We start from the raw sequence: 12,928 nt of genomic DNA, 5'->3' as shown, positions 1-12,928 counted from the left end.
CTTGTTTCACCGTCAATACATGTGTGAGGGCTATCTATTCCTTTGGGGTCTGCTCTGGGGCAGTTAGTTTTCCCCTTTTCATGCTTCAGGCTTATTTAGTCCTCCGGCTGTGACGAAGCGTCTAGGAACATCGTAGGTACGCTCCACGGCTGCTGCTAGCTGTGTGGTAGGATCAGGGATCTGCAATCTGCATAGTTACCAACCTCTCTGGTTTTCTGTGACTTAGCTTGTTTTGCTTTTTTCTCCTCGGTGACCCATTCATAACAAGTAACCCTCCGAAACGCGCATAGGGGTGGGTGTCTGGACTGTTGGAACCTGTGCCTGCCATTAACCAGGTAAAATATCCATACCTTTCATTTTTGCACTCCTGTACAGGTGTCTCCTAGGTATTTAGCAGTGTTGAGATGTACATTTATACCAGTTTGAGGATCAGGCTATTTAGGTTGCCTTATATGATGATGGAGATATGACGTTTCTATTTGGCAGAGTACCATATCTTGTCATATATGTCATATGTGTTTTGAAACATTTTATGTATTATATATTCTATACATGTATGATTTTATTGATTCTGACCTTCCAGTAACCCCTGGTATACCCATGCGGTTTGGGGATATCCGCACTTCATTGTCCACTGCCCCCTCTGTGTCTGTATCTGTCCTTAATAAGTGTAATAAATTACTCATTTTTTATTTGGACTTATTGGTCGCTTTCTTTGGAGCGTTTGCTCAGTTTTCCTGTTTTCAGCTCCTGCAGCAACTGGATGTGCACGGTATACAGAACTAGAATCGTGGCTGTTCACGGGTGCTACAGATCAGCACGCACTCACTTCATCGGACTTCTCCAACTGTGAAGCGCCCCCAGCAGAGAGAGGTACAGCAGGACTGGGTGGGGAACCTTTTTTCTGCCGAGGGCCATTTGGAATTTTATAATAGCATTTGGGGACCGTATAAATTATTAATAATGATAAACGAGTATACTCGTTGCTTGAGTTTTCCCGAGCATGCTCGGGTGCCCTCTGAGTATTTTGGCGTGCTCTGAGATTTAGTTTGTCGATGCATTTGCATGATTTGCAGCTGCTGGACAGCCTGAATACATGTTGGGATTCCTTAACAAACAGGCAATCCTCATATGTATTCAGGTTGTCCAGCAGCCATAAATCATGCAGCTGAGGCGACGAAAACTAAATCTCCGAGCACGCCAAAATACTCGGAGGACACCCGAGCATGCTCAGGAAAGCCCAAGCAACGGGCCTGAGGTACTGTGATTACCCTGCACACTGCAGCTGTCTCCCCAGTGCACCCGTTTTCCCAGTGCACCCGTTTCCCCAGTGCAGTCGTCTCCCCAGTGCAGCCGTCTCCCCAGTGCAGCCGTCTCCCCAGTGCAGCCGTCTCCCCAGTGCAGCCGTCTCCCCAGTGCAGCCGTCTCCCCAGTGCAGCCGTCTCCCCAGTGCAGTCGTCTCCCCAGTGCAGCCGTCTCCCCAGTGCAGTCGTCTCCCCAGTGCAGCCGTCTCCCCAGTGCAGCCGTCTCCCCAGTGCAGCCATCTCCCCAGTGCAGCCATCTCCCCAGTGCAGCCATCTCCTCAGTGCAGCCATCTCCTCAGTGCACCCGTTTCCCCAGTGCAACCATCTCCTCAGTGCACCCGTTTCCCCGTTGAAGCCATCTTCTCAGTGCAGCCGTCTCCCCAGTGCAGCCGTCTCCCCAGTGCAGCCGTCTCCCCAGTGCAGCCGTCTCCCCAGTGCTGGCTCCGCTCATTCTATACCCCCCCAAGTGCCCATTGGCTCCCCCGCCGCTCTCTCTCCCCCCTGCCGCTATTTCTCTCTCCCCCCCCACCGCCGCTCGTTCTCTCCCCCCCCGCCGCCGCTCGTTCTCTCCCCCTGGTTCACCTGTGGCTTGGTGCCTGCTGCTGCTTCTTCCTGTTTGTGTGAGCGCGCGGTCACGTGTTACCGCTCATTAGGGTCATGAATATGGGCGCCACGCCTATGAGAGTGGAGTCCATATTCATGATCTTAATGAGCGGTACCACGTGACCGCGCACTGACACAGGAAGAGCAGGACCATGGGAGCTGCAGCGCAGGCATGGCTGGAGGAGGGGAGTATGATGGGGGGGGGGGAATACGGCCCTGCTGAGCACAATACCGCCGCACATCTTAAAGGGCCCGTGGCCAAAAAATGGGGAAAATGGCTGCGGACCGCACAAGATGATATGGCGGGCCATATACGGACCGCGGGCCGGACGTTCCCCACCACTGACGTAAGTGATCATATCTTGTTTAGTACCAAGTCTCCTTAATGCATTTTTTATGTTTTACTAAGTTTAGGAAATAAATGTAAAAATTTGGGGGTTTGATAATGGGGGTGGCCTGTTATCATTATGTAAGGCGTGCGATACATTGTCCTTATTGGAATCTGTACAAGACAAACTACAAATATAAGAAAAAAAAGGGGTGCCATAATGAACGTGATAGTCATTTCTTTCCAAGATAACACATCACGGCTGGAGCTGGTAATCAACACTGGAGGGGAGCAGTGGGGAGCCTACAGGTAAGTTATGCTGGGCTTAAATTTTGCCATATTACCTGCCTTTAATTTGATCCAATCTTGGACAACCATTTTACCAGCTGCAGATTACAAACTATAGGGGCTAAATACACAGCAACCAGTGGAAAGGTAATTGATTTTCAGAAAGTAACAGAAGAGCAGTTTTAGACTTTTATAACACAATTTGGAAGAATTTACCTTTTCTGCAAAACAAGCTACGGAAGGTTCTGCTTAGGCATGTTCTTGGTCCGCTGTACAGGTCAATATGAAGCTGGTACCCATGAAGTCCATAATTAGGGTCAATGTCATCCAGGACAGGAATATGTGCAGGAAATATGTAAGGACTGTAAAAGAGGCGAAATGTAGGACAAAACCGTTAAAAAAAACCACACCATATTAATGTGTGAAAAAAAAACATTAGAAGTAGCTGTGCACATTGTATATAAGTGAAAAAAAGCTAAAGCAGCACTCCATATAAAGTATTAAAAAAAATGTGGTTTAATAGCCCACTGGCACTCAGCAACGTTTCGGTTCTGTTGAGAACCTTTCTCAAGCATGTACATAAAAGAGGACTAAGTAAAAAAGTACTCGCTCCAAGGCGAGTGCTCCATAGTCACAGCCATATTTGAAAACAAGGGCCATGCAATTATACATCGTAGTCATGTACACAATAGCAATAAACTCAATTTTAGGCCAATCGCGTACAAGGCGAACGCATAATAATTATCTATCTATATATATGAATATATTTAGATAATCAACATTGAACTTTTTTCACAAAAAATTTTCCTTTAGACCCAATTTTTTTACTTTCACAAGGGTAACAGGAGAAAATGGACCCCAATATTTGTTGTGCAATTTCTCCTGAGCACACAGATGTGGGGGAAACTACTGTTTAGGCGCACAGCAGGGCTCAGAAGGAAATCAGCGCCATTTGACGGCAAAATTTGCTGAAATAATTAGTGGACACCATGTCGTGTTTGGAAACAGTGGAAACCTCTCCACAAGTAACACCATTTTAGAAACTAGACCTGTCAGGGAACTTATTGAGATGTGTGGTGAGCAAATTGAACCTCCAGGTGCTTGACAGAAGTTTATAACGTTGAGCCGTGAAAAAAAAAAAAGAAAATCACATTTTTCCCACAAAAATGGTTTTTCTTTTTAGCCCCAAGTTTTGCATTTTTACAAAGGTAACGGGAGAAAATAGACCTTATAATTTGTTGTGTAATTTCTTCTCAGTACAGCGATACCACATATGTGGTCGAATACTACTTTTGAGGCACAGTGCAATGCATTGCCATATAGAAGTTCAGATTCAACTGGACTGGTTTGAGGGTGCCATGTCACATTGCCGCAGAGCCCTTGAGGTGCCAGACCAGCAGAACCCCCCATAAGAGACCCCATTTTACAAACTATACCAATCAGTGTATTCATCTAGGGGTGGAGTAATAATATCGACATCACAAGTGTGCCACAGAATTTCATACCATTGGGCAGTGAAGAAAAAATTAATTACATTTTTTGCCACCAAGATTTTACATTTTCATACTGTGAAATTAAGTAAATATTGCACCAAACTTTGTCCCACAATTGCTGCTGAAGGTAGAAATACCCCATATGTGGCTATACAGTACTGCATGGCCACACGGCGAAACTCGGGAGGAACAGAGCGATATTTGCCTCCTGGAGCACAGATATTCCTAGAGTAGTTTACGGACTCCTAAAACAGAAGTGCTAGAAAAGCAGAATAACTCCCTCAAGTGACCCCATTTTGGAAATTATACCCCTTTGGCAAATTTGTCTACAGCCATTTTTTGATCTCTCTCTATTCTGATTTTTGGGAGGCAGAATTAACAAAAACCAGCAATTCAGGAATCGTTTTTCGGAGATTCTTTTTATGCTGTTCAACGTGTGGTAAAATTGATAAGGCAGTTTTATTCTTCGGGTGGTACCTGCACTGCAGCATAATCGCATGTTTAGTGTCCTTGTAATCATTGATCTTCATGTTACTGATCAAGTACAAAGAAAAAAAATCAAATTTGAAAACGGCGCCCGCCGCGCCTGCGCAGTAGCAGCTATCGGTGTGTATAGAGATCCGATGGCTGCTATTGCGCAGGAAGCGCCATCTTGCTGAGAAGAAAAAAAAAATTACTCCTCCAAGATGGAGCCGCCCGCGCCTGTGCAGTACCAGCTCTCGGCGATCTCTGATGTATATACACACACACACAAACGCCTCATTTTAGCCTAATAAAGGCTACATATTGAAGAACAAAAGTAAAAACTTTTTTCCATATATTTTTTGTATCAATAATTCACAATTTTTTAATCTTCTATTTGATGTCATTTAATAGGAACTTTCCTTGTTACTTGAACCATAGCTAAACTATAAATTACAATACATTAATGCACTTCAATCCGCCTGTTTCTACCTAGGCTTAGGCGTCTTTCGGCTACTCTCGTTATTAGAAAAGAATTTGGAATTACTGAGTGATGCAGATATTACTAGGATTACTCTTCTTTTTATGGTTCATTTGTGATTTACTATATTTGTTTTTCCAAAAAAGACTGAAAATGTGCTAATTAAGGGTATAAAGGAGATTATGTGCCACTAATTAAGATTGGGTATTGGGATTTTACTGGCTAAGAGCCTCGTTGTTAAATATTTGAGAAACACAGAAACAATCTTTTCTATCCCTTCAGAAGAAGCCAATAAGTGGGAAGAAGATAATGAACACACAAAGTCCGACAGGACAGATAGCAAGCCTTGCAAAGCATATCCCAATATAATTTACAAAACCCCCACCTCCCTAAAAAATAAAAATCATTAAATATATGTCTTTGAGTTGTCCTCTATAAGATTTAGAAAAGTTTTAAAGGGAATCTGTCACCTATTTTTTTGCATATATAAGATACGGCGAACCGCCATCAGGGGCTTATCTACAGCATTCTGAATTGCTGTAGATAAGCCCCCGATGTAACCTGAAAGATAAGAAAAACACGTTATATTATACTCACCGGGGGGCGGTCTGGTCCGGGTCCAATGGGTGTCGCGGTCCGGGGCCTCCCATCTTCTAGCGATGACGTCCTCTTCTTTGCTTCCCATCCTGGCGCAGGCGCACTGCCCTGCCCTGTTGAGGGCAGAGCAGAGTACTGCAGAGCGCAGGCGCCGGACCTCTCTGAGCTATCCGGGAGCCTGCGCACTGCAGGACTCTGCTCTGCCCTCAACAGGGCAGAGCAGTACGCCTGTGCCGGAGCCGCAACAGGAAGCAAAGAAGAGGACGTCATGCTGTAGATAAGACCCTGATGGCGGTGGCCGTATTTTATGTATGCAAAAAAATAGGTGACAGATTCCCTTTAAGTAGCACTTTAAGAAAAGATAAAAATTTCTTACTGGCAAAGTTGGAGGTCAAGGTAGAAAGACTCAACAATTACTAAAATGTAAGGGAAGAAGGGTTTAGATGAACGCTGTGCCCCTTTGTTCATATTTGGCACTAGTTTCTATTGGAGAATGGTCTGTCAGTGTTGTTAATAGGCTCTTCTACAATGCCGGTGCTGATGGGCTTACACAGGAACGCCCATTTTTATAAGAATCTGTCAGCAACATCAACACCCAAAAAAGCATTCAAAAGCATACAGGTCTTTTAAATGTAAATTCATTGACATCTTTAAATCTTTCCTACTCCACACTGATGAGGGGCAAATACCCCGAAACAGCTGTCTGTGGATGGATACCATGTTTTGGCATAGGTGGTTTCCTTCATTGGAGACTGCCCTTCCCGTGGTTGTTCCTTCCCGGTGAAAGACCTGGCTAGTCATTGCTTGCGTTGAGAAACATGTGATGGTGTCTCCGCGGCTTCCGTTTTTGCATGTTTTACATATTTCCCATAAGGGATGGGGCAGTGCTCTAGAATCACTGCGTTGAGAAACACGTGATGGTGTCTCCGCAGTGTTGGATGTTGATCTCCATGAGGTCAATCATCCCCCCTTTTTCACAGTCTTCTACTAGGCATTGCTCCTACTAGCCAGTTTCCTACTCCACACTGATGAGGGGCAAATACCCCGAAACAGCTGTCTGTGGATGGATACCATGTTTTGGCATAGGTGGTTTCCTTCATTGGAGACTGCCCTTCCCGTGGTTGTTCCTTCCCGGTGAAAGACCTGGCTAGTCATTGCTTGCGTTGAGAAACATGTGATGGTGTCTCCGCGGCTTCTGTTTTTGCATGTTTTACATATTTCCCATAAGGGATGGGGGCAGTGCTCTAGAATCACTGCGTTGAGAAACACGTGATGGTGTCTTCGCAGTGTTGGATGTTGATCTCCATGAGGTCAATCATCCCCCCTTTTTCACAGTCTTCTACTAGGCATTGCTCCTACTAGCCAGTTTCCTACTCCACACTGATGAGGGGCAAATACCCCGAAACAGCTGTCTGTGGATGTATACCATGTTTTGGTATAGGTGGTTTCCTTCATTGGAGACTGCCCTTCCCGTGGTTGTTCCTTCCCGGTGAAAGACCTGGCTAGTCATTGCTTGCGTTGAGAAACATGTGATGGTGTCTCCGCGGCTTCTGTTTTTGCATGTTTTACATATTTCCCATAAGGGATGGGGGCAGTGCTCTAGAATCACTGCGTTGAGAAACACGTGATGGTGTCTCCGCAGTGTTGGATGTTGATCTCCATGAGGTCAATCATCCCCCCTTTTTCATCTTTAAATCTTTTGTCTTTTGCTGCATTCCTGAAAAAAATAATATTTTCATTCATATACAAATGAGGCATTAAATAACCATCCTTATTCATTTTTATTTCAAAAATCGATAGTACACATGAAAATAAGCAACTTTGAAATATAATTATTAGAGAAATCTGCTTCTTTTGCATTCTGCACTGAACTTTCATTCTCAAAATTCTAACTTCACAGTTAAAATCTGTATTCATTGAAGACAGACTTTCTTGTTACAGAAATAGGAGATGATAGTTGCTACTGATCAGATTCTATGTAGATAGGCGGAAGGAGGAGCTGAATACAGATTTTACCCATGGATTGAGAATTTTGAGAATGAATGATCAGTCCAAGTGGAGAAAGAAGCAGATTTATATAGCAGGATATATTGCAAAAGTTGTTAGTTTTCTCACATACTACTGATTTATTAAATAAAAATTGAAACAATAGTTAGTCTTCAAGTGCCTCTTGGTGTGACAGACCAATTAACAAGCCACTGCCTGCTGAGGCACTATGCTCTACCTTGATTGATAGCTCTCCTGTTAGTGTGATGTCAGGCACCGGTCAAGGAAAACAGACAATGTGTATGGGGCCTCTCGACTGTACTAAGGGGAGAGATGGAGGAGGCCTGTTGAATCTCAGAGGCAAATCCTTTAGTTTTTCAGTGGGATAAGCTGCTGCCAGCAGATTTTGGGGCTGGCTATCTCACAGAGAATACAGGAGCGCTCTGCTAAGAGGAGTGATCCTGTGTATATAAGGGAGAGGAGAAGTGGGACAGATACTGGTCGGTCCAGTCAACAGCTATACAGCCATTTGGCAAGCCAATACACGGCAGGCATAGTCACTTTTCCTATCACTATCTGATCTGGCTAATAACGGTTACAAGTTGGAAATCTCTTAAACAAACCCTTATAATGTAGTATTATTAATATACAATAATCAGATTCTGTAGGAAGAAGATTCTATTTAGACCGACACTTACCAGCCAGCAGAGCCCAAGCAACTCTTCTCCAGTAACTGATGATAATGGAGTGTGGCCATCACAAACGCTAAGTCAGGACTCTTCTACAATAATCAACAGGTATGGTAAGAAACAGAAAAAAAGAGACTTAATTCTGAGCAGCAGAAAGAACAATGACCTGTCACAATGTGAACAAATTTTCCCCGTCCATCAACACTTTTTAGCAATAGCTGAGTGTTCAAATCAGCAAATTTATATTTGTGCTTTTTTCCTGCATCTTTGCACCTGCATCATACTCAAAGGGTTATATTTCCACAAAGGACACTTCTGACATACTCTTAGAACAGGTGACCAGTGTCTGAACACTGGGAGATTCACTTCCAAGACTTCCATCAATCCCGAACAGGGCACATATGCCTTCATTTTCTCTCCCTGTGGAGACTTAGAAGTGGCATAGCCTTACATGAACTCTGCTGCTCCACTCAAGTCTACGGGAGTGACAGATCAACAGATACTGTTTTTATCCCACGGGCACTTATTTGAACAGCAGTGGTCACATCTGTGACACACCCTTCAATTTTGACTTCAGTGAGGATGAAGAGGTATCAAGACCCCTAATCCTTGATTTTGCCAATGGTCTCCATGGCAAAGCCCTCCTGTGACCAGAAGATATATGCCTTTTGAGTGAAACCCCATTTAAGAGCTGTTATGACTGCCAAAATACATTCACATGGATAATGTAAAAAACAGTAAGACAAAGACCTGAAAGGTCCCTGTTCAGACTAGGAAAAGCCCTTCTCTGACCTTGGTCTGTCCCTGACTGACTGCGGAGGTTGGCACCCTAAGATAACGCACCCCCACTCAACAGTACCTTACCCTGAATGTCCTTAAAAGCTCCTACTATCACTAGAATAACAGTTCTGCAAGGAGAAAATGAAACACACACAAGGCAACTACAACCAACACAAACCAGAGAAAAGTGCAAGAATCCATCAAAGTCTATCACCAGCAGGAAACACCAGTAGGGGAAGGTGCACCCGAGAGGTGATAGGACAGAAAAATAGTAAATGAAAACCACCTGTTACCCAAAACCGACAGAAACAAAGATAACAGAACTAAAACACCCAAAGAAAAGGTGTATCTGCTGTGGCTCAGCAGAAAGACGCTGACTAAAGAATCAAGGGTTTGAGTCCAGACGCATGATAAGAGCTTGCCTTATTGGTGCCACCATGACTCCTTGGACATCCTGGTAGCTTATTTTTCTGTGGTAGAAGCAGCTGTTGTAGGAAAAATGTAGAACTACACGATGGCCATTTAGATGAAGGGTCATCTATATAATATATCTATCTCTCAAATCCCTCAGAACAAAAATTGCTATCCTCAGCGTGGGGACTGAAGCGAAGAAGCCATGTCTACAATTTTACTATGCTCCACTAAGGATTGTGGACATATGATAACCTAAGGGACAATACTTTCAATTGTCATGTCTACCTATAACAAAAATGCCATCAGTTACATTCGTATACAATCTACTAGTAAAGCTTGTATTTATTGCTCTGATGTGCTATGCCTAATGATGCTCATCAGCTTTATTCCTGGTGGTAAAAAAGTTAAGTATGCCCTGTAGTTTTTCTTCTCTGGCTATTTGATGGAATCTATTGTGGAGGCTGCGTTTCCCCCAAAATATGTTAAAAAACTCACCCTACTTGAACTACTTACGCCAAAACAATTAGTGACAAATGCATTTATTACCATTTGTAGTGGATTTTTCTTAATGAAGGTGGAAACACGCTCTTACAAAAATTAGATTTTTTTTTTCTAGAGCTACCTGAAAATAAAACATCAATTTATGCTTATTCTGAATTCAACCCTCAGGCATAAATAATAACACTTGCCCTTGTAACATAGATTTCACTTCACTTAGGCATATATCACATACAAGACAGCCAATGAGGGAGCAGTGGCACGATATGGACCTCAAAACATGGACGGTTTGTACAGAATGCATCGTGGTATTAGTAGATTTTCAGAAAAGTCATCTAAGTGAACTGGAAAATAATGCTATACAACAGCCATTGACTGGTCAATAATGAAAATGTCTAATATATATATTCCACACAAGATTTCCAAGTAACAGGGAAATTAGAAAAAGTCTATAAGGCTCAATCTAGAACAAGAAATTTCTTGTTACTTACACTATACCTACTGATTTACAGTGATAATAAAAATAGTAAATGGATGGCCTCCTCCAGGCGGCTGGTACTATAAGGCATCTGTGTATAGGATGAAATACATAGTGTTCTGACGTGTAGCAGCAGCTTGGTATTAAACCTAGATATCCTTTTGCATCAGAAGAAAAGCTTACCTTCCACATGCCAATGATAAGACCAGGATGAAGATGGAAAAGTTTAATGTGCATGTCCTGGCCAATGAATCTGCTAAAATCCTTCTTTTTGCTCAAGTCATATTCCGCAATGAGAGAAAGCCTTTGAAGCCTGAGCAAAATGTCACACAAAAATACCATGTTTAAAAATCGAATTTTATTTTAAATAATACAAAAAAAAAAAAAAAAAAGTACAACTCAAACCTATACAAGTTTGGGAACGTTCCTACTGTAGATATCCCTGCTGGTGTGGTGCAGGGAGATATACAGGCCCTTATACACATTAGACCAGGCTGAACCTGCCACGATTGGGGAGATATCGCCTGACTGTCAGATGTGTATGGGATCTTGTGCTCTCCCCCGATACCTGATGTATCGCAAATATCTGGCATCTGCAATTTCTGACCTTTTTTCCTCTAGGGGAAATGCATCAGCCAGAGGAGTATGTCAGTAGCTCTCCAATAGAGAACACAGGATTGCTCAGCCGAAATAAGCATTCCTATGTATGGATGAGATAGCTGTCGGACCAGAACATTTTTTTTTTTTTAATATCGTGGGCTTAAAGGAGTTGTTCCTGTTCAAAGATAATTCATCCTATGCTGCATTTTGATTAAAGAAAAAAAAAAACTGTGCTCTGCCCATTTTCCCCAGGTCTACCACTGGTGTCTAACAAAGGGTGCGTGACAGACGTTACATCAACAGCATGGTAACTAATCAGTGAGCTCAGTGACTCGGAGATGGGCATTCAGTAATAGCTTAGTTACTCACCGATAACGGTGTTTCTCAGAACCCATGACAGCACCACGGAGAGAGGGGATCCGCCCTTCAGGGACAGGAACCTACAGATAAAAAGGGCGGTACCTCTCCTCCGCCTTCAGTTGGTTACAGAGCATCAGAGGGTCTCCAGGTTAGTTAGACAACAGAAATATATGCATAACATTATAATATTGCTTATTATCAGAAGCACCGTGTCTAAACGGAAACACTCTACTAACAGTAAAACGTGCCCACCACACTCGTGAAGGGGAGGGGAATAAGCGGGTGCTGTCATGGGTTCTGAGAAACACCGTTATCGGTGAGTAACTAAGCTATTCTCCCTCACCCATGACAGCACCACGGAGAGAATTACAGAGATTGGTAGCTTAGGGAGGGACCACCGCCTGAAGGACCCTACTCCCGAAGGTCAGGTCAGACGTAGAGGCTAGATCTAATCTATAGTGCCTAAAAAAGGTCGAAGGTGATGACCAGGTGGCCGCCTTACAGATTTTTTCTATTGATACCTCAGATCTTTCAGCCCATGAGGTCACCATCACTCCTGTGGAATGGGCTCTCAACCCTTCCGGAATGGTATTTTCACTGGATGAATATGCCAGGGCAATCGCATCCCTTATGCACCTTTCCAGGGTACTCTTAGATGCTTTGAGTCCCTTCCAAGGTCCCTGAAAACACACAAGGAGAGAGCCTTCCTTCCTACATTTCTTGGTGGCCTCTAGATACTGCACTAGGCACCTCATCACGTCTAAGGTGTGGAATTTGTCTTCTCCCTTCTTTTTAGGATTTGGGCAGAATGAAGGAAGGACTACCTCTTGGGACTTATAGAAGTGTGATGACACTTTGGGTAGATATGCCAGGTCAGGCTTTAAAATGACCCTATCATCTAGAATCTTTGTGAAAGGTGGCCCTACTGATAAAGCTTGCATATCGCTCACTCTGCGAGCTGATGTTAGCGCCAAAAGAAGCACTGTTTTTAACGACAGGATTCTTAGGGATGCTGAGTGAATAGGTTCGAATGGAGGGCCTGTTAGCGTGGATAGTACAAGATTTAGATCCCATGATTGTAATCTTTGATTAGCTATCGGCCCGGATCTGGATACGGCCTTAGTAATCTGTCACCCAGGGATTACCTACCACATTATGGTTATAAAGGTGCCCAAGGCCTCTACTTGTACCTTTAATGTGTTGACCGCTAGACCCTGTTCTAGGCCCTTTTGTAGAAATTCTAGGATTTTGTCAATGTGAACCTCATCCTGAACCTTTACCTCCGAAGTGGATAAGAATTTTTTCTCTTTTTTTTTTTTTTGTAGTGTAGTTATCAGGTTCTCTGAAATTCCTCTGTCTCTCATCAGTGCCCTCTCAAATTCCATGCTGTTAAATGGAATCTCCCTGCCTGAGGGTGTAACACTGGCCCCTGCGATAGCAGGTCCAGGAGATCTGGGAGGATCCATGGGTCAGTTAGAGAGAATATTCTTAGCCAGGAGAACCAGGTTCTTTTGGGCCAGAAGGGGGCTATTAAAATCATTCCTGCCCCATCCTCCCTGACTTTTCT

General features: G+C 43.6%; 1 protein-coding gene across 7 annotated transcripts in view; it reads right to left on the bottom strand.

Moving 5' to 3' along the window:
* Nucleotides 1-12,928, bottom strand: part of FBXO15 (F-box protein 15) — a 198,923-nt gene that overhangs the window by 115,639 nt on the left and 70,356 nt on the right. For all 7 annotated transcript variants that reach the window (XM_073589998.1, XM_073590002.1, XM_073590000.1 and 4 more), the window contains 3 exons: nt 10,585-10,714; nt 8,241-8,323; nt 2,740-2,885 (listed from right to left, as the gene is read on the bottom strand). In XM_073589998.1, coding sequence (XP_073446099.1) covers nt 2,740-2,885; nt 8,241-8,323; nt 10,585-10,714 — 359 coding nt within the window. The remainder of the gene's footprint in view (nt 1-2,739; nt 2,886-8,240; nt 8,324-10,584; nt 10,715-12,928) is intronic.

Source organism: Dendrobates tinctorius, unplaced genomic scaffold (genome assembly GCF_039654945.1).
Source record: "Dendrobates tinctorius isolate UK_male_01 unplaced genomic scaffold, ASM3965494v1 ptg000115l, whole genome shotgun sequence".
NCBI classification, from domain to species: domain Eukaryota; kingdom Metazoa; phylum Chordata; class Amphibia; order Anura; family Dendrobatidae; genus Dendrobates; species Dendrobates tinctorius.
Note: the sequence above shows the minus strand (reverse complement) of the source record. Positions and strands in the feature narration are given on the sequence as shown.